Source organism: Macrotis lagotis, chromosome 5 (genome assembly GCF_037893015.1).
Source record: "Macrotis lagotis isolate mMagLag1 chromosome 5, bilby.v1.9.chrom.fasta, whole genome shotgun sequence".
Taxonomy (NCBI): Eukaryota; Metazoa; Chordata; class Mammalia; order Peramelemorphia; family Peramelidae; genus Macrotis; species Macrotis lagotis.
In genome coordinates, this window is record NC_133662.1 from 243,236,394 (window position 1) to 243,257,033 (window position 20,640).

Consider the following 20,640-nt stretch of genomic DNA (forward strand, 5'->3'; position numbering starts at 1 on the left):
TTGATTTTTCTTTCACAACGTGACTAATATAGAAATACATTAACATGATTGTACATTTATAACTCAAATCACTTAGTGTCTTGGGGAGATGGGAGGGAAGAAAGAGAAAGAAAAAAAATCTGGAATTCAAAATCTTACAAAAATAAGTGTTGATTCGGAAAAAGAAAATGAAATGAGGGTATGTATGTGGGGGCTGTGATGAGAGAACTAAGACTGGAGAGTGAGGCTGGGGGGGACAGGAGAATGGGGGCAGGAAGGGCAATGTTTAGACAGAAGGGGCTCTGAGGAGGATGCTATTCACCCCGAGAGGAGGGGAGGCCCCAGCCCCCTCATCTCTGTAACTTGTATGACTACCATGGTGGGCCCCCCAATGGGGAAGAGTCTCAGACTGCTCTGTTCCTTCCCTCTTTTGCTAAGCACTTCCTGATCACTTATGGACCCTCTCGCTCATACTTGGGGGGGCTGAAGGGGCTGGTGGCAGGGATATGATGAGTTCCCAACTCAAGCAGAAGTGGTCAGGATGTGGGGGGTTCAGTACAGAGGGGAACTGGACCCGGGGAGGATGGAGTAAGATACTTGGGGATGGATTCTCCAGCCTAGAAAACAAGCTTCTGGGCTTTAGATTTTAGTTCTGGGGAAAATTGGACAAAGTTGCTCTCAGGTTCTGTCCTTCCCCATCAAGGAAATAGACCTGGGGGGGGTGGGGAACATATATTAAAACAAGTACCTATTTAAGGATTGAGAACACAGAGACATGAATCAATCAGTTAGTCAACACACATTTATTCATCACCTCCTATGGGTCAGGGATTCAAGGGGCTGGGTCATTCACAATTCTGGACCAGGCCTTGGTCAAGCTGGGTGGTCACGAGGTGCCCTCAGAGGGCTCAGAGGGAGGTGATGGCGGATCCTTTTCTTCCACCTTCAGCTCCCTCTGGGAGCAGGTGGGGTCTCCAGCTTGTGTGAGTTCCACTGAGGGCTCTGAACCTCCCCGATACCAGAGGCTGAAGCTAGAGGAGAGCCAAGAGCTGGTGTCATGAGCAAGGTCCCAGAGGTTGTAGCTCTCCAGCTTGAAGGTATCTCAGAAGACATCTGGATCAACCCCTCATTTTACAGGGGAGGAAACTGAGGCCAAAAGGAGGGAAAAGAGACTTGCCCAAGGTCACCCCAAAGAAAGAGCTGTATGATGGAGTAGGAAATATGACAGAGGGCTAGGGCAAGGCAGGAGGTGAGAAATAGGAGTATATAAGAGAAGAGAGAAACGACGGGCAGGAGAAAGTAAAATTGGAGAATGTTGGGGTGGTGAGAAAAGCCCTAATTCAGTGTACCCCTTTTTCTTACCCAGATAAGCTCCTACCCACCCTTGTTCCCCCCAACCACAACATACAAACTCCTGATTCTGGATTCAGGGGGTGGAGGTGGGCTTGCCCCATCTACTTCAGGGGGTGGTAGCCACGAGGCCTCATCGTCATCATCATCGTTGTCATCTTCACTGAGGCAAAAGAGAGAGGCTGGATGAGCCAGAGTCCACCCCTTGGCTGTGTAGTTTTTTTGGATTTGCCTATTTATCTGCCTCACCTACATACCCACACATTCTGTGAGTCTCAGTTCATCTGTAAAATGGGTTTAACCCAATTTGTACCACCTCCCTTACCAGTGGTTGTGAGGAAAGCCCTTCTGAAACCAAACTTTGTGGTATTATCTACGGATGGACTATTTCTCCAATAAAGTGTTCCTCATGAGAAGATCCACATTCTCCGAGTCCCTGCTCCTTCCCTACTGGGCTGAGGATACTGAAACTGAGGAAAGGTCGGAGGGAGCACAAATTAGGAAATGTGTGATGCAAAAGCAAGGGATCTAGAATACGAAAGATTATGGTCAGGAGGAACAGGGTTGGAACCCTGTTAGAACAGATTTAGCGTGTGCTTGTGTGACTCCACAGCATCGGGACAGCACAGATGGTGAACTTGGAATCAGGACGGCCAGAATTCAAATCTTACCTCAAGATACTGACTCTGACTCGGGACAAGAATCTTAACCTAACTTAGCCTCAGTTTCCTCAACTGTAAAATGAGGATAACAGCACCTACCTCCCAGGTTTGTTGTGAGGCTCAAATGAGATCATCTGTAAGTGCTTTTACAAACCTTAGTTATTAATCTCAGCCTCAATTTCCTCATCTGTTAAATAGAGATAATAGCACCTGCCTCTTGGAATTCTTGTGAGAATGAAATGAGATCATTGTAAAGGTCTTTGCAAACTTAAAGGTACTGCAGAAAAGCTGGCTATCAGCATCATCATCATTAAACTCTCCCTTGGCCTCAGTTTCCTTGTCTATAAAATGGGAGTATATAATTGTCCCTTATCCCAGACTTGTGAGCATCAAATGAGATATGGAAAATGCTTTGTGAACCTTAATTAAAAAACTGGCTAAAAGTCAGCTATTATCATCATAACACTGAAGACACCTAAGCTCTTTGAATTACAGTTTCCTTATCTGTAAATTGGGGCTAATGATGCTACTTGTACCACCTGTTTCACAGGTTGTGGGCACTCTCTGACAATTTGAACACACTATTAAAATGTAAATAGTTACGCCACTTAAAAGGGAAGAAAAAAAACCCCCAGAGACGCCCTAAAGAAGAAGTGCCATGGACTGAATAGATTGGCCCTAGAGTCAGGAGGACCTGAATTTAAATCTGGCCTAAGACACTGGATACCTACCAATTGTGTGACCTTGGACAAGTCACTTAACCTCACCTTGCCCCCCCCACTCACACACTCCCCCCAAACGCCTGCTTTTATATATAAAAGAAAGTTGCAAGGCAGAGCTGGCAATAGGGGGGCTCTTCTTGGAGTTAGGTGTACATAGGTGATGAGAATCCAGGTGGAGTTCTGGGGGGCCCAGGGATGGGGGGACACTCCCAGCCCACACCTCTCTTCTTGGAGGAAGGCAGCAAGGCAAACTCTGAACTGTATCAGCACCATCTAGCAGGTATGGTGAGGGAAGGCCAAGAGGGTGCAGTGAGGCAGGACAGGCAAGGCAGGGGAGATGGCTGCCCTCACCTGCTCCCCGGCTCATCCGGGGTCCCCAGCATCTTGGCCTTGATCTTTCTCCGCTGTTTCTTCACAGTCAATTTCATAGCACTAAGCAGGCGCTTACTCTGGTCGGTCAGCAGCTCCCTGGGGGGGGGCAGGGTGTCAGGAGGGGTCAAATCCCGAATGAGCCCATCCTTGGGAAGGGCCTTTAGGGCCTGAAGCATTCTGGGAGAAGCGTCCCCTACAGAGTCTGGTCATAGACTGACCCCCGGGGAGGGTCAAACAAAAGCATTGACTGCCCCCTACTGTGGTTCTTTGGTTGGCCACTAACTACAACCTGCCTTGGGAAACCCGGGTCCCTGAGGCCCCCTTGCACCCAGGAGAAGGCAGCGGGGGTTGGGGATGGGGGTGAGGGCAGTTGGCTGCTTGCGGGCCACAAGGTCTTCCTGGGCCCCCCACCCACCGACGGTAATAATCCAGCTCCTCCTGCAGCAAGAACACGTTGGCTTTGAGCTCGTTCCGCTCCTGCAGGATCTGGCTCAGCTCCTCCCGGCTGCAGCCCGCAGGCTGCCCCGGCCCCGGAGGCGCCGAGGCCGGCGGACAGGAACCGGCCTGCTGGGGGACAGGGGGAAAGGGGGGGCCGCTGGAGTGGGGGTGGCCCCAGGAGAGCTCCCCAGAAAAGTGCCGGATGAGCTGCCGGCGACACTGTCCTAGGCCCGCTGGGGAGAATGGACAAACAGAAGGTGCGGGGCGGGCGGTGCCACCTGGTGCCAACGGGTAGGTGGGCTTGGGGCCCCCTCCCCCGCCCCAGCGGGGGAGCCAGCGCGCACCTCGGGCGCCCCCGGGGCCGCCGCCGCCGCCGCCTGGGCCGGGGTCCCCTGGGCTTCGGCGGCCCTCCGCAGCGCTGCCCGCAGCTGGACCTGCACGGCGGCCAGCTTGGCCCGCAGCTCGGCGTTCACCCGCAGGACTCGCTGCAGCTGCTCCTGCAACTGCGGGGGGAGGGGAGGATGCGGGGAGCCGCGGGGGGAGGGCTCCCCGCCCCGCCCCCATCTCCCCGGCCCGGCCCCGGCCCGGCCCCGGCCCCGGCCCCGGCCCCGGCCCCGGCCCGGTCTCACCGCCTCCGCCTCCTGCCCCGCGCGCTGCAGCTCCCGGCTCTGGGCGCGGAGCTGGTCCCGCTGCCGGTCCGTCACCTGCTTCAGCTGCCCGAGCAGGAGCCGCTCCTCTGGGGGAGAAGGGGCTCGGGCTCAGCGCCCTCGGGGTCCCCGGGCCGCGCCGCGCCCCCTCCGCCCGCCTGGCCCCCGGCGGCCACTCACCGGGCGGCGCGGCCCGCGGCTCGGCCGGGGGGCTCGTGGGGGCCCGGGGGCCCGGGCCCTCCTGCTCCGCCGCCGCCTCCAGCAGCTCCAGCGCCCGCACCACGTGGGGCACCAGGCGGGCCACGGCCCCGGGGCCGAAGCGGCCGGCCAGGCCCCGCAGCTCGGTGCCCAGCGCCCCGGCCAGCTGATACACCAGCTCGGCGCGGGGCCCCGCCGCCCCCGCCGGCTCCATGCGTCCGGCCCGGCCCGGGACGAGAGTGACCTGGGCCCCGGAGCCGGGGCGGAGCCCCGGGAGGCGCCGCCGCCCCGCCCCCGTGACCCCGCGGCCCCCCACCTCCGCTCCGGTCGAGCCCGGGGTCTCTATCCCCGCCCCCCCAAGAAAGAGGCCGAGACGGAGGCATTTGTACAAAATTTATTGTCGGGGCGCCCCGGCCCCCAGGCCCCGGGGCCACAAGACATAAAAACAAGCCCAAGAGGCGGGCGGGGCGGGCGGGGCCGGGCCGGGGCGGGGCGGGGCGCGTCAGGCGTAGAGGTCCTCCCGGTCCGCAGAGTAGACCTCGCCCTCCTGCAGCAGCGCGAAGTTGAGGAAGTGGGAGGGCCGGTGCACCTCGTGGTAGAACTCTTTGGGGTTGGCCAGCTGCAGCTCGTACTTCATGTTGGGGTCGTGTCGGACACCTGGAGGGGAGGGGAGCGCGTGTCCGCGTGGCCAGGCCCGGGGGTGGGCCCTTCTCCGGGGCCCAGGGCAGCCCCAAGGTCAAGGCAGAAGGCCCAGCTAGGGCAGAACACGTGCTAACGCTAGGAGGAGCCTCTTAGCTTTTTTTTGTTTTGTTTTTTTAGGTTTATGCTAGGCTATGGGGTTGGGTAGCTTGCCCAAGGCCACACGGCTGCGTAATTATTAAGTGTCTGAGACCGGATTTGAACTTAGGTCCTCCTGACTCCAGGGCCGGTGCTCTATCCACTGCGCCACCTAGCCGCCCCCTTATTTTTTAAACTTTTTTTCCAATTAAATAGTTTTTTTAAGAGTTCCTTCCCTCCCCTCCCCCCATTAAGAAGGCAAGCTCTGATGTGCCTTACCGACATGGGTCCCACGAGCCCTAGTTCCACATCTGACCTACTTTTTCTAGTCTGTAATACCTTCATGAGGATCTTTTGGGAGCAGAGTATTGCTGAGATTGCAATAAAGTGCTGGCTTCCGGGAGACAGAAAGGTGGACTCCTCACCCTAACAGCCTGGGGGTGGGCCAGAGGAACTCTCACTAAGACTACAAGCCTGCTTCTCCCCAAAGCCCCCAATACCCCTGCCTGAGGCCCTGGACGTTGGCACACTCACCCATGAAGTTGTAGTTCCAGGACGCCTGAGCTGGCACCATGAAGAACCCAAGGAAGCGATCTGAGAGCAGCATCTGAACCCGCTCGTAGTGGGAGGGCAAGTAGCCCTTGGGGTTGTTGCCCTTGTCCGTGTTCTGTCGACCCCACTCGTAGCCGCTGGGAGTCAGCTTGTAGGCGGTCAGGGTACAAGAGCCCGGTGTGAAGCTGGGAAGAAGCCAAGATGGTCAGCGGTCAGGAGAGACAGACACCTATCACAGGGATGAGGCCCACTCCGCCCCACTCCAGCCTGGCCCTCTCACCTGCAGGTGATGATGATCGTCTTCTCCCCATCCCAAGAGGGGTTGTCAGCCATGACCTTGGCATGGGTGGTGACATCCTGGGGAGAGAGCTGGGGGGACTCGTTAGGTTGAGTGTGGATCCAGCCGAGGGGCTCCATCTCCTGAGGAGTGAAAGGGAGCAGATTAAGACCAACACCTCCTGAGAATCCTGAAATCCAGTTAAGCCCCCATGGGGCAGGGTGGACAATTTCCCTAATGCCATGCTGGCCCTTCCATACTCACTTTGAGATACTCGTGCTGAGGAAGCTGGCCTGGCAGGTGCACCGTCTGGTGGGTGCCCCACTGAGGTACCATTACAATGCATCGGATCTCCTTCACTTGAGGGTTATCTGGAGGGCTCACTCCATACAGATAGCCTGCAATCTGGAAACAATGGGGTTAGGCATCCTACAGGGAAAGGTTCCAGGCTATCCCGTGTGCGCTGTTTTGCCTGCTTCCCAACCCAAGGCCCATCGTGGGGTGTATGCCCTTAACCTGTCCACTCACCTGGGCCCGAAGATCAGAAATGCAAATGAATTTCTTGAGCACGTTCTTGGGAAGGATATACGTGTAGCCTGTTTCTTTGATGTCATCTGATGAGACGTAGATGTGGTTGGTCCGCAGATGAAGGTTGGCAGCAGAGATGGCCCTATGATGTAAGGTGAGTGGTCAGTCAGCATGACATAGGCGAACCCCCTATGCCCTATGTCTACACAGTGTGAGCAAGATCCATTTGATATGATTCCATAGGGGTGGGGATGATAAGTTCTGTATATCAGGCCCCAGAGCTGTGAGCTGCAGATTGCAAGAGCACTTGGTAATCAGATTACTTGGTGCGAGGACTCCACCCTTGTGCCCAGGAAAAGTCCCCCAATTTATTTCTGTATTTCCGGATCTTTCCTTCTTGTTCAATATGAATAAGGGACCATCTGATGACCACTTCGTGGAGATGCCCCATGCATCACCCAACCTGTGACTCTGCTGACATAGCATTTTTGTAGTTTAGCATGTGTATCACGTCAGCCACTGAATTTTGTCTAGTTGATCTGGAATGTTAACAAGTAGTATCAAAACCAATAAAAATAGGGACCTGGATGGAGAGGGCATCTCAGGTTGTGAGGAAGCTCCGAGGTCCACTTCATTGCAGGGGACAACCATGGACTCGTTAATAAAGCACCATTGGCTTAGAACTCTGCCTCAATCTCTTTTACCAAAGGCGGAACCACTTTAATCTCCAGAATGAGGGCACCTTAGAACAAGACTTTCCAAAGCATCAGCATTTTTGTGAGTGTGCAAGTGAACCTCAGAACTTGGTAAACAAATAGTGAACAACAAAGTCTGAAACCCACTGTGAGAACCCATCCATCCCTATGATTTATGTAAACTATCACACTGATGATGGGAATGGAGGAGTCCTAATGAATGTTTTCTCCCTTCGCAGCCCTTAGGTTTTCCTCCAGCCCCACTCCATGTTCTTCCCGTTCCCTGGTACTACCTGACCCTCCATTCAGTCTTTGAGGAGAACGTCTGGGTTTCGTAGTTGCTAGTGGTGGAAGTGATGATCTCATCACCATGCTTGTTGACAGTTCGAGTCTGCGTTGCCGTCAGCTGAGACTGTTCCTTGGTCTGTTTTTCAATCTCAGCAATCTGCTGCCGCTGCTGTGAAGGAGCAGAGATTTCCATGCCCAGGATGATATCTCGGATCTCTGACTGCGTTAGGGAGGCCACGTTGACACTGGGGATGGAGAAGTTCACATCATACTCATAGGATTTGATCATTTGTCACCACCAACTCAAGTTAACTGAGAGCAACCAAAATATCCCCAGGACAATCTCCAACCTTCCCCCAACCTCCCTCCAGGGAGGCAGCAGGGTGACATGTCACCAGTAAGGATGTGGACATCTGTAGGGAATTCCCAATTTCTCCTACACTCAGACAAGCTTTCTGACCCAAGAGCATAACCATTCCTGCTGAAGAGTGGCAGGTGTCACCTGCTTCACAGCCCCTCAACCCTCATGCTGGGCTCCATTTTTCAGCTTTCTGCTGCACTAATAGTGCCCTGCTGTCCATCAGTCCTCAAGGGCAGCCCAGGGCTCAGATTCTCTCTCCCCTAGACCTGCCATGCACACTAGGGGACCAGCTCTCCCTGTTTCCCCGCAGTCGCAGCTCACTTGTTCTTCTTGCCATAGTCAGCCAGGATCAGGTCCTTGAGCTGCACCTCAACCTTGATCCACTCCTCGTCCGTCAGCGTGGGCCAGATGTGGTGTGGTTCCGTGATGGTGGTCTTGTCTGGTTTCAAGATCACCTTGGCCCGGTCATTGTTCACGTGGAGGGCACGGAGGATCAGAATGAGACGGGAAAAGGCCTAGACATAAGAAGAACATCAGCTTCAAACACCCAAGGAGGAGCCCTTGTCTATCTTCCCCCTTGACTCTTTCCTGAGAGAGAGCAATTCCCATCACTGACATGGGCATCCCCAGGTCTTGCCCACTGCCCCATTCTAGGACATTCTAAACCTCGGATTCAGATTCCCTAAGGCCAAAGAACCTGAGCAAAGGCAGGGCTGAGAATGCGACCTGCGCCCAGGTCAGGGCCTCCTGTAACAGCTTCATACCGTGTAGGATGAGATGGTCCTGAGCCAGTCGTCATAGAGGTTGAAGAGAACCATCTGAGGCTCAGTGGCCTTGAGAATAAGGTCCCCAAATTTCTCTACTTTGAGACAGGCCTGGAAAGGCAGCTGCAGCTCTGAGCCTTTGATCACAATGTTGGGGAAGTCTAGCAAGTGCACCTAAAACAAAGTCAAGGTCAGTGGCACAGCTCCAAAGCCCCAGGGCCCAATTCTGCCCAATTCCCCCCACTGCTTCCCCTGTGTGCCTCTCACCTCCAATGGGTCCAACATGCCTTTTCTGGTCACAATGATTTGCTTGGGCTGCTCCTCAACAGGCAGAGACCGGATCAAGGCAGCCACTTCCTCAGCTGTCTTCCACTTGGCCAACTAGGAAGAGGACAGAGGGAAGCACACAGAGTCTTCACATCAAGGATGGGCAGGGCAGAGGCCTATGGCAAAGGCTCAGAGAGTGGGCAGAGTGTGGGCAGAAGTCAATAAGGGGCCTGGGAGCATCGCAGGGCTGGTCCCCTGAACCATGGCAGTAAGAATGAGAAGCTAAGGCATGCTCATCTTAACCAGCTGGAAGGGGCCTCAGAAATTACTGACTTTGTTACAAGGGCATCATTCTAGGAGTCTGCTCAAGTCTGACCCCTCCCCACCTCGGGCACTGGCCCTTCACCTGGTGTCCTAAAGTTGTCGGCCCAGACCCAGCAGAGGGAGGCAAGAGCAACAAAATGCATTTGGGACCATGGATCTTAGGCATACCTGACCCAGACGCTTTTGTCCAGCCCACACAGATGTGTGGATAATCTTCAGGAAGAGCTGTCCTGTTCTTGGATTGAAGATGAAGATGGCCCCATTGATGGGTTTGGTCGTCAAGTTCCCTTCAAAGGTCTAAGACAGAAAAGCAGAGGCTCCCAGTTACTATGAATGAGGCACATACCCTACACGGAAAAGCTCTGCATCCCCTCCTAGACAGGGTTGAATGTCTACTCACTGATGCACCAGTGCCCGTGCCTACCTTGTGAATGGTGACTCTATAGACATTGGTGTCATCCACAAACCAGATGATCTGATTAGAGAAAAGTTCACCATAGTTCTGTGAGGAGAGGTAGGGCTCAGTGGGCTCTGATGAGTATAGCTGTAAGCCCTTGCGTATTCGTTCTCGAAGTACATACAAGGCAGGGTTTGCCTTCATGATCTTTGCCATGGCTTGCTGGATCAGGGGTTTGCTACCTGGGAACCAGTTTCCATAGGCACTGTGAAAATGAGAGAAAGAAATGAGTCAAGGCTAGAGGGAAGGAAGGAAGGAAAGGAGGATCGGGCCAACCAAAGCAGGATGACAGTGATCAACATGGTGGGCAGGAAAAAAGGAGTTAGTGATCTGGGACAAGAAGGCCCAAGACATCTTACAAACCAGAATGATAGGAACGATTTGGGTTAAGGGCTGGGAAGGGCAGTGCCTTAATTCCTCCTCACCTGTGCAGATTATATGCTAAGTCGATGGCAATAAGCACCCCTGTTGGGGAAGGATAGATACTCATGTTGTCGGTGGTATAGTCCAGGAACTTGGCCCGAGCATAACGTTCAATGTCATGGGAGTCATAGTCACCCCAACGTAGTTGTATGTCAATCCAATACTTCTGAGTGGTGGTACTGTCCATCACATCCCTACAAAGACAAACAAGTCAAAGGCCCTGTCTCCCAGAGCAACGGACACAACAGTGTCCTTACAACATGACAAAGCTGCTGGATTACTACATTCTTATGATCCCAAGACATCCTTTTGTTTCACTATGGGCCCCTAGGTTATCAGCACCCCTGGATTACAAAGAGTAGGAAATAATGGTATATTCAATCCCAGAGAAGACTGGCTCAGTGGTCAAATAAAGAGCACAAGGGAAGCAGAGAACCTTGTCTAAGGGGATGGAAGGAAGGAGGTCACAAAGGAGGACTCTGGGCTGGTTAGGAAGGCACTTACTTAGAGTCGGCCAGCAGTGAGGGCCGGGAGACATTCCATTTATAGGAGGCAAAGAGCAAAATGTCTGCACAGGAGGAGTTCATCTTGTAGGACTTTCTGGGATGGATTGTCTCCTTCTGCACTGTCTCGATTTCCAGTGCATCTAACTCTTGATCAAACACCTGAAGACACAGAAAGAGTAGAGGACCATGCTGACTCCAGGATATGGTTCCCCAGGTCACACCTCCCAGAGTTCCCTCCCTCTCCTCCTCCAGAGCCAAGGCCTCCTCTCGCCTCCTCTCCAAAGCCACACCTGACACAAATCCATAACAATGCTCTCATGGATCTTCTGCCATAAATGGGCACGGAAAATCTGGATGAGAGAGATCTTCAGGGTGGGGATCTTGCCATGCATGAAGATGCCAGTGAGGTCCAATTGTACCTGGAAACCTACGTACACCTATGAAGAAAAGGGGAAGCTACAAAGTTGAGGAGGCCAAAGATTGAACTTACAAAGATGCTGCCCCCTCCAAGTCCTTTTGCCGTAAGACTCACATTGGCACGGTTAATGGTTGGTGACCACCACAGTGTGAAGCGACGGTTGGGGATCTGGTTTAACCCGGATCGCTGAGCATTGGTCAGCTTCTTCCATTTCATTGACTCCTCAAAGCCACTGGCCTTCTCCCTGTGAGGGCCAAAGCAGTCCGGTCACCAAGTTTCTGACCCTACTCCCTCCTGCCCAGACCCCAGATCTTCTGACCTCTTAGGGTGCCCAGCTGAAGGCCATTGTAACTGGGTTGTTCCAGTAATGAAAACAAACACATGAGGGCTATTGCGAGGAGGAAAGAAAATGGTCTGAGAAGCATGGAAGGCAAGGAAGAGAACACTCACCAGAAGAGACCCTCCCAGGTAGGGAAGTAAGTGCCCTTGAAGAGAGTGTGCTCCAGGATGCCCTCTACACCACCCAGGGCTTGGATCATGTCTGTACGGTAATTGTTCAGATTCCAGAGCTTCCCGTCATGCCGCTGGTGCGTCCACCAAAATGGATTTTGTTTCAGAACCTGAAGGGGATAGGGGAAATAAGGAAAAAGATGTGAATAGGTAAAAACCAAGCATATGACTAAATGAGACCAGCAGGAGCCAAAAACCTATAGGCCCCAAGCTTCCTCCCAGATGAGACCGCCCATCCTTATCTCCTCCAGCACCTGGTATTGCTTGAAGTCAGTGCGGACACGCCAGCCCTTGTCATATGCCAGGGTGTGCCGGTCCTTTTGGAACAGAGTATTGATCCGGGGAATGCCTCGATCCCATGAATCCTCCAAGTCCTCCAAGGTCAGCCGCCTGCCCAGAAGGGAGAAGGAGAAGTAAAGGAGGGAGTCAAGCCACTTGCTCACTTGGCTTTAGGAAGTGGCCCTTGAAGAAAGCAGCACCTACCTGTTTTGGGCGATGGCCTCCTGTCTCTTGAGTGCATACTCGGCCCAGACCCGCTGAGAGTCAATGAACTCGCTCTCCCAAGGCTGGATGTAGCGATACAAGTTAGGAATCAACTGGTCTTCTTCGTGGCTCATCCCAGAACGGAAGTGGGTAATGCCTACGTCTGTCTGCTTTGACCACCTGAGGTCAGACTGGGGGATGAGCACATGGCCCATGGACAGCATGCCCAGACCGCCGAGCTCTTTGGGGGTGTAAAATACGACTGGGGGGAAACGACTAGGCATCTTGGAGTTGAGCCCAATCTTGATTCGGGTCTGGATCTTGTTCTCACACTTCACCAGCAAGTCCAGTAGCTCCTGGGTGTTCACCACAGCTTCACGGAAGTATGTCATGAGCCCAATGAGAGCTGTGTTCCACTTATTCACGATCTGGGGGAATGGAAGAGTAAAAGGTAATGAAAAGATGAGGGAAGTTAAAGAGATTAAATGCAAGAGGGGACAGTGAGAGGAAGCAAGCCCAGTCCCACAGGTACCTTGGTGAAAGTGGTAGAACCAGAGGCCATGAGGATCTGACGCACACGGTTGTGAAAGCGCTGCATTGACTCGTCATCCACACGCAGGAAGCACTGGGCTGTCCGCTCCTTAGTGACCTGAACCAGGAGGAGGAGGGGACTGTGGTCATCCCGAGGGCTCAGCCCAAGGTCTCTGCCTTGGCTGACAGCCCCCTTTAGCAACCCTCTTTCCCCCTCCCATGGTCAAGACAGCACCTCATTCTGCAGATTCCAGACCCCATCCTTGTGGGTGAATTCCTCATAGCTGGTGCGGCACTTGGGCAGAATGCGACACTCGAAGCCACACATGTTGAACAGCAGATTGGGATTGTCCTTGCTGTACACTGATACGAAGCTGTTCTCCCACTGCACTGTGGTCACTGACCGTGGCAGTCGGTTTTTGATGTCCCAGAACACAGCCCGACCCCTGCCCACAAAAGGAAACAGGTCTGGTCAGGTTTCTGGGGTGAGAACTTCTCTGGAACACAAGACTCCCAAGACCCTAAAACCCAGCCCCCACTTCCTCCATCCCCTTCTCCCATTTCCCCCAAACTCACAAATTGACATCATGCTTCATGAGGCGCATGCGAGCGTCCCGCGGCCAGCACTTCTTATTGTTGTAGCCCACGATGTTCTCGTTGTTGGGGTCAGGGTGCTCAGTTAGGTAGCGCTGGATCAAGTCCCGGGCCTCATCTGCAGTGAACCTGAACCAGCCAGGACCTCAGTAACAACTTGGGCATGTTCCCCATTTGACCCCAAGGTCCCCATCATCCCAGGAAAGGAGCTACCCCCCCACCTGGCTGGAGGGCAGACACCACATACCTGAAGAAGATATGAATACGGTCGATATATCTACAGAAGAGGCGGATGGGGTGCGCAGCCTCTGTGGCGATATCTTGGAAGCTAAGAAAGTCATTGGGCATTTGAGGAGGCCCAGCCATCTCACTGGCCCGGTGCAGACCCAGTACAAGAAGGTCCATCACCAGCCCATAGTACTGCACAATGAAGGAAGCAAACTGGAGTCCTCGAATGATTCCATATGAATTTGTATGGTTCATGTCCTAGAAAGAACTGAAGGTCACAAGGCTGACCCGATCCCGATCTCCCAGCCCCCATGCCTCTGGCCATCGGCCCACCCTAGACCTGCCTTGTAGTTGATGACCACGTTGTTCTTGGCTGTCATGTAGTCAGCAATGTTGTGGTCCACTATGAGCCGAAGGAGCCTGTTGAGGAGTGTCAAGTCAATCTTCTCATACATCTTCTCAAACCGTGACTCGAGCATGACATTGCATTCTCCTTCACTCGTCTCCCACACGTCCTGCAGGTTGTTGATGCCTGGCAGCAGGAGGAGGAGAGGGCTCTAGGAGGGCTGGGACAACGACCAGCTCTCTCAAGCCAGTTGCTCAGCAACATGGAGGGATATGGGTCATCATCCCGTTTAGGTTGTGTCAGAGAAGTTCTCCCGTATCAATGCCAGCATCCCACCCCTGATGACTGGTTTGTGAATGGACCCAAATACACATTTCTTCCCTTGGACACCCACCCAAGGAGGGCCTCACCTTGGCACCACTTATACACAAGCAGAGGAGGGGGCTCTGTGTCAGCAGGTTTGATCCAGGGTGGGAAGAGCCGACGTTTGTCAGCCTCATACCACAGGTATTGGTCTAAGTAGGCATCTGTGATCTTCTCTAGAGGTTCTACATCGTACACAGGTACCAGATGACTGTACAGGTCCATGAATTCAATGCCCACCTGTGTGACAAGGGGTCAAACTCACACCCGAGTACAAACCAGCTGGGGTCACAACACTGCCCTGCTCCAACACTCCTTCCACTGGAAATGAAGAGCAGCCACAATCGCTCACCTCCTTGAAGGCTCTCTGAGTAAGTAAGTGACGCTTGATGCGCGACAGGGCCTCATGGGGGTTGTCATAGGCTTGCTCAATCAGGCCCAGCTCCTCCCTCTGCGACTGATTCAAACGGGACTTCACACTGATGAAAGAGAAAAGTAGGGATGAGAGGAGAGGCCAGATCCAAGGATCAGGAACTGAAAATAGGGTCCTTCACCCAGGCCCCACTCTCCCCCCACCCCCTCACCTATAGGCTTCCTTGAGCCGTTCCAGGGCCAGGATGAGTAGTTTGGTGTCATGCTTGTAGGAGAGTGGGGGGAAAGGAATGGGGGAGAATCTGCGGCTCTCCAGCCAATGCACTGTGGTGGTATAGACAGCCACTGCCTCCTCTGCTGTAATGTAGGGACCGTCCTAGGCAGAGAGAAATTCAATCCCACATGCTAGTCTGTTCAGAGAAAGGTGCAAAACCTTAGGGCACATGTGTGTGGCCCTTCTCCGTTCTGCTCCACCCCATCGATCCTCACCTTTAGGTAATTGTGCTGTCTTTCCTGTTCAGCCTTTAAGTAGAGCCGGGTGAGCCGACCCAAGTTTTTCTTACAAACAGTCTTGTCCACAGTGGCCCCACGGCGGATTCGCTCTCGGTTGTAATGGGCAGTGTTGGTCCACCAATCAGCCTTAGCCTTTACATAGCGCAGGATCATGTTCTCAATGGGTGTTGGCAACCCAGGAACCTAAATGGCAGAGTGAGAAGTTAGGGACAGGAACAGAATGCCAGGAGGAGGAAGATGCCCAATGACCCATGAGCCACTCCTCCACCCCCCTCCCCACACACACCTTCCAGGGAATATTGGCCTTCCAACAGCGCCAAGCCTCACTGAGGTGCTGCAGAATGGTCCGGGCCTTGTTCTGTTTGATGCCCTCAGGCATCATGTCCAAGATGTCATGCATCACAGCTGCCCGGAGCTCCAAGTCAAAGTGAGATTCTACTCGCTGCTTGGTTACGGTCTTCGCCACCCCCTTTGAATGACGCCCTGGAGGTTAAATGGGGACCAAGAGAGTGAGTAAAAATACATTGTGACTCTGCCTAGAGATATCCAGAGAGGGGGAGTCCCAATTTACTGGGGTACCATATTCCATTTTTCCATGGATGCACTGGTTAGGTGGTTGAACCCTAAACAATTCTCTCTTCCCAATTCTCCTCTTCTGTCCTCTTAGCCCAAATAGAATAAACCTAACCCTTTTTGGACAGGTCAGTCCATCACAGAGAGAAAGCAGCTAACACATTTCTGATAAGTCTCCTCTTCTACAGGAGAAAATACAGATCCTTAATTGGTCAAAAACCCTTTCACAGTCTAGTCCTTGATTCCAACCACCCTACCTAATGTCATTCTTAAAACTTGCCACTCAGCACCAAACATTGGTGGTCTGATCAGGACAGAGAGAAGGCTGACTTTCCTCCTCAATACCAATCCTCCTCAAAGCCACCTAACCTTCTCCTGCTTCTTACCTGAACCTGTGATTCACCAGAATGCCCATGGTCTTTGCCAAGTCATTCTCTAGTCAGATCAATTGCATCCTACACCTGAACAGCTGATTATTGAGGTATATATGACTTTATGACTACCCTTGAAGTTCTAAGATCCATATCTCTTTGGAGAGAAACCTCAGTCAACTGAAGCTAAAGATATGATGGGGGTGGGGTGGGGGGAAAAACACACTCCAGTGATGTGCCCTCAACATCACAATCCAGGGAAGGGAATCACATTTACCCCAAAGAAGATAAAGAGGATAGAACAGCATCAATATGACAACCACCCCAATATCCATGCTGGAGGATAAAAGAGTAGAACCTGGGTGCTCAGGGAAGTTACTCACCTTCAAACTGACGGGCCAGGAGATTGCCTAGCCACCGTTCCAAAAGAGGGGTGATGCCACGCATGAAAAACAACCACACTCGCCAACCAGCAGCCCAAAAACCACAGCCTGGGCCCTTCCCTACAGGACCCTACAATGGCAAGCAAAACACCCAGGTCAGCCATCTGCTTGGGTCTTTTTGTTGCCTCTCAAGGGAAAGAGTTCCAGAGCAAAGGTAAAATCAACATAAGGAGCCAAGTGGTGTACTTTAGAGCTCACTACAGGGTCCACCTAGAGATTTCCTCAAGCAGGGCCCTGTGGAAAGGCCAAGACCAGAGAGGCATACTTACCGTGTTGAAGCGATAGTAGATAAGATGCTTCAGGTCCTTGCACATCCGGATCTGCCGCATCAGCTTGTATTTGTAGCGGTACATTCCTGTCAGTTGTCCCACATGGGCAAATATATACTGCAACCCATCTGCTAGCTGGAAGAGCATCACCCCCTATCAGGACCTGGGAGTGGGACAGCATCCCCCCTGCAGGCCAGCCCCCCTCCCCCCACTGCGGGTAGGTCAGCCCCTAACCTCACCTGGAAGGCATCTACATTGCCCAGGCGGTACTGAACATGGCTGTCAACCACGAGCTTGGTCAGGCGCAGAACCTCCCTACACAAGTGGAAGGCATTTCCAAAGCGAGATTTCTTCCGTTCCTGAGGGAGATACCAGAATCAGAAAACCAGCTAGACTCAGAAAACAGACAAAGCCAAGGCCCAGATGTTCCCCCGCTCTGGTCAGCCCAGGCACCTTAGTGGTCAGAGTCTTGACAGGCTTGAGGTTGAAGTTGTAGTCCAGGTGCAAGTAGTTGAGATTCTTTCGGTGGATGAGAAGGTTAAGCATGTTGTAGCCCTGGCGGCAGACCTGTAGCCCCACCTCCACCCAGTCCAGCTTGGTGGACTGGAAGAACTTGGTGGCCTTAAAGGACCGGAAGAGATACCTGAAAGGACACAACTGCTGTAGGGATGAGAGTGGGGGAGAAGGGGGGGGGGTTCAGCGGCAGAAAGAGAAAGTCCCTATTAATATTTCCTTACCTCTTCTTCTGGGCCTTGGGGGGCCGATGCTTGAGAGCATTCAGCACATAATATTTGAGAAGCTTTTGGTAGGAGACTCTCACCTTCACAGGCTGCCCAGCAGGACAATGCTCCCGATACCTGGGAGGGGACAGAAATATGACAGGATTGAGCAGATGCCCCTTAACACACACTACTCATCCCCAACACTCCAAAGAGGATAATTTACCAGTTTTTAACCAGGGGTATATCCAGGGCACGGCGGGTGCGACCAGAGCGGAGGTTGAAGGGCCTTGGTGCCCACAGAAGGGCAATGCCATTGGCTGTGTTATCTGTGTAAAGGGGTGTGTCCTTGAGGAAAGGTTCCACAAACTCGGGCAGCTCAAATTCCTCATCGTCATCTGGCAAAGGTTCTTGACTCTAAAAAGGAGAGTACAAAGGAGCTCAGGCCTTGCTGCTCTGGGTATAGATTTAGCTGATGGGTTTCTGAACTACCAAAAGCCAGGCCCACCAGTGGTGCCCATCTCTGAGGAGCCAGAAGCCCGGGAGGTCCAGTCTCATATTCTAAAGGGCAGGAAGTAATCACTGCCATCCAAAATAATTCCCTTTCTTGCTGGGTTAGTAAAATACAACACAGTAAAAAGCTCTATTCAGACTGAGAATAAAATGGAAATTTAAGATCCAGAAAGGTCCAGAAAGAGAAAATCTAACTTGGAAAAAGCAACTATTACCCAAAAAGGGAACATGAGGTTAAAACAGAGCCCAGTACAGAAATTAAAGATAATAGCAAAACAAGTGGCTTCAGAGCCAATTACTGAGATTCTAACTTGTCTTTGTAGAGATGGTGAGAAGGAAAGTGTCAGCCTTGAACCAGATGTTTTAAGAGTCAGTCCCTAGCTAAGAATAGGTCACATTTCTCTTTAAGATAGCAATACATAGTTGAGTTCCTGAGGTCACCCATACTGCCTCACCTTAACAGAATGTCTATGGGAAATAGGGTTGATCAAAGGATCAAAGTAGAAGGCTGGCAGATCAGGGTCCTCTGTTTTGATGAACACAACATTGGGAGTGTGGTACCTGAAATGAAGGAGCCAGTCAAGAGCCACAGGATCAGCAAATGACACCCCTCCCCTGCCCCCATCTCGGCCTGGCCCGGTCCATTTCCCAATTCTGCCCTCCCAGGTCTGGATTCTGGTCTCATTACCAGGTGAGGTGGACGTGATGTGGAAGGTTGTTGTACAAATATGGAAAAGCAATCTTATATTCAGTTCTGATGGGCTGCCTGATGATGATCTTGTTGATGTCATTAAATTCATTCCAGTCTTCATCCCTGGGGGGGGGGGGGGGGGGGGGGAGAGTTGCAAACACAAATAAATCCAAACCCCTTGGTGAGAAGGGCCACAAGTGGGACTTCCTGCATCACCATGCAGTGATTTTAGTGCTCTAGCCCCCAACAGACTCTCAGCATCAAGAACAGATCCTACCCCAAATCCTTCTCTCTAATCACACTTACTGAAGATTGATGTCTCGGACCAGTGGTTCAAATTTAGGACCCCCTGGAATGGCCATGTTAAGGGCCTTAGAGGTGAAAAAGGCCTTCAGGTCAAACAGATAGAAGTAATTATCATCTACAAGGTCAGTCAGGAGCTGATTGGCCAGTCGGTAGAGAGTAGACATCATGGGTAATGTGAATTGCCAGCGCTGATAAGTAGAGCCATTCACGTACCTAGAAACAAGGGGTGGGGTGGGGGGGGTGCAAGCAAAGGTGAAAAACCAATAGCAGCTATCCAGACAATAGTACTTATTCCTCAAGCCAGGACTTCAATCTCCCTTCAAGAGACCCAGAGAGTCCCAACAATTCCAACAGGTTGAGGATGTGGTCACTTACTTCCTGCTGTCCCTTAGGGGCTGGTGATCATAAAACCAGTCCAGCACAGGCGCATCCTCCTCAGGGTCCAGTTCCAGCTGAATGGCCTCCAAAGGCTCAACATCTAGGATATTGTCAGCATAGTCAAGAGGTGGTTCCTCATCATCAAATGGAGGGAAACGCATTCGCTTGAAGTGCCGCCTGTCCCTCTTTTCGCGACGCATCATGATCCACATGGACCTGGGATAGTGATACATGTCACAATCAGAACCCCAAAAGAACAAGAAATCAACCTTTAAAACCCAAGCATAGCCTAGATCTACTCACCCCCACTGAGAGATGTAGACAGGCTCAATGACCCAAGGAATTTCATTGACAAAAGAAATGGCTCCAGTGATATGGTACAGAACAGGAACATCCCGAATCTGCTCCCAGGGCATGGGCATGTTCTCTAAGAGCTTGAGTACAGCATGAGGCATGTACTTCAGGGCCCTGTAACAATGGATAAGGAGAGGGTGAGAGAATATCAGTATTTCCACAATGCTCTATCCTGTCCCATAAACTGCACTGTTCCACCTGATAAGAAGTGTTAGACTCATGCTTCTCCAGAAATTAACTGCCCTGCTAACTCCAAAATGCCCATGGACTTAGTTCAAGGCCAGGTGATTGTGTCATCTGTTTCTCTGGTTCTTAGTGGAAGCAGTGATTTGGTCCCTTCACTTACCCAGCTTTTAGCTACAGAATTCAGATAGGGAGGGAGGGAAAAGGATGCTGATTAATGTTTGTCCTCATCATAGAAGACTATGCCTTGCAGGTGACTTGGAGTTAAGTGAAGAGGGGCTGTGCTAAGACAATAGCATTGCTTTCTCCTCCAGAGCCATCTGGTCCACTGACCAGATATAGATCGGGATGACTGGAGATGGCCCTGGATGCAGTGGGAGACCTTGGCCTTTTAAAAGCTAGGTCTTGGGGCGGCTAGGTGGCGCAGTGGATAAAGCATTGGCTCTGGAGTCAGGAGTACCTGGGTTCAAATCCGATCTCAGACACTTATTACCTAGCCATGTGGCCTTGGGCAAGCCACTTAACCCCATTGCCTTGCAAAAACCCCCCTAAAATAATCATAACAGCTAAAAGCTAGTTCTTTCCTAACAGTTTGACTGAGACAATGCCTATCCAATGATTGGGGAGAGGGAGAGGGGGAGGGGGAGGGGGGAAGAGGGGGAGAAAGAGAGAGAAGGCTAAGAATAACAGTTCCCTCCCCTCCCAAAAAAAGAAAAAGAAGCTCGAGAGGGTAAGACCCTCAGTATTTCTACCCACAACTGAAACAACTGCTATATTTATATTCACTTTTGATTCAATTGGGTCTTAGCCTAAAACCCATGGTTGGCCAAACAAGGAGAGTCAGAGTGATTTGTGTTTGTAAACCCCAAGAAATCCCTACTCAGGGATGTTATTC

General features: G+C 52.2%; 2 protein-coding genes across 3 annotated transcripts in view; both read right to left on the bottom strand.

The window, feature by feature from the left end:
• Positions 1-763: 763 nt before the first annotated feature.
• RILP (Rab interacting lysosomal protein) lies at positions 764-4,590 on the bottom strand. Its single transcript, XM_074190406.1, has 7 exons — positions 4,351-4,590; positions 4,153-4,259; positions 3,868-4,026; positions 3,501-3,652; positions 3,065-3,181; positions 1,388-1,492; positions 764-1,010 (listed from the first exon to the last, which is right to left on the bottom strand). Exons 1-7 carry the CDS (start codon positions 4,580-4,582, stop codon positions 866-868), a joined length of 1,017 nt encoding a protein of 338 aa, XP_074046507.1. The 5' UTR covers positions 4,583-4,590; the 3' UTR covers positions 764-865.
• Positions 4,591-4,748: 158 nt separating this feature from the next.
• The window catches only part of PRPF8 (pre-mRNA processing factor 8), a 17,704-nt gene continuing 1,812 nt past the window's right edge, over positions 4,749-20,640 (bottom strand). For both annotated transcript variants that reach the window (XM_074189182.1, XM_074189181.1), the window contains exons 4-42: positions 19,512-19,676; positions 19,206-19,424; positions 18,831-19,043; positions 18,522-18,647; positions 18,289-18,394; positions 17,547-17,737; positions 17,339-17,458; positions 17,055-17,244; positions 16,841-16,960; positions 16,602-16,736; positions 16,273-16,402; positions 15,232-15,428; positions 14,922-15,128; positions 14,645-14,808; positions 14,413-14,539; positions 14,108-14,300; positions 13,696-13,883; positions 13,371-13,609; positions 13,106-13,252; positions 12,765-12,975; positions 12,531-12,647; positions 11,999-12,426; positions 11,770-11,905; positions 11,456-11,625; positions 11,120-11,249; positions 10,878-11,024; positions 10,586-10,746; positions 10,084-10,275; positions 9,626-9,863; positions 9,370-9,498; positions 8,878-8,991; positions 8,611-8,784; positions 8,168-8,361; positions 7,491-7,730; positions 6,503-6,644; positions 6,239-6,379; positions 5,978-6,117; positions 5,680-5,882; positions 4,749-5,025 (exon numbers count right to left, since the gene is read on the bottom strand). In XM_074189182.1, the coding sequence (XP_074045283.1) occupies positions 4,871-5,025; positions 5,680-5,882; positions 5,978-6,117; positions 6,239-6,379; positions 6,503-6,644; positions 7,491-7,730; positions 8,168-8,361; positions 8,611-8,784; positions 8,878-8,991; positions 9,370-9,498; positions 9,626-9,863; positions 10,084-10,275; positions 10,586-10,746; positions 10,878-11,024; positions 11,120-11,249; positions 11,456-11,625; positions 11,770-11,905; positions 11,999-12,426; positions 12,531-12,647; positions 12,765-12,975; positions 13,106-13,252; positions 13,371-13,609; positions 13,696-13,883; positions 14,108-14,300; positions 14,413-14,539; positions 14,645-14,808; positions 14,922-15,128; positions 15,232-15,428; positions 16,273-16,402; positions 16,602-16,736; positions 16,841-16,960; positions 17,055-17,244; positions 17,339-17,458; positions 17,547-17,737; positions 18,289-18,394; positions 18,522-18,647; positions 18,831-19,043; positions 19,206-19,424; positions 19,512-19,676 (6,739 nt within the window). In that variant the 3' untranslated portion in view covers positions 4,749-4,870. The remainder of the gene's footprint in view (positions 5,026-5,679; positions 5,883-5,977; positions 6,118-6,238; positions 6,380-6,502; positions 6,645-7,490; positions 7,731-8,167; positions 8,362-8,610; positions 8,785-8,877; positions 8,992-9,369; positions 9,499-9,625; positions 9,864-10,083; positions 10,276-10,585; positions 10,747-10,877; positions 11,025-11,119; positions 11,250-11,455; positions 11,626-11,769; positions 11,906-11,998; positions 12,427-12,530; positions 12,648-12,764; positions 12,976-13,105; positions 13,253-13,370; positions 13,610-13,695; positions 13,884-14,107; positions 14,301-14,412; positions 14,540-14,644; positions 14,809-14,921; positions 15,129-15,231; positions 15,429-16,272; positions 16,403-16,601; positions 16,737-16,840; positions 16,961-17,054; positions 17,245-17,338; positions 17,459-17,546; positions 17,738-18,288; positions 18,395-18,521; positions 18,648-18,830; positions 19,044-19,205; positions 19,425-19,511; positions 19,677-20,640) is intronic.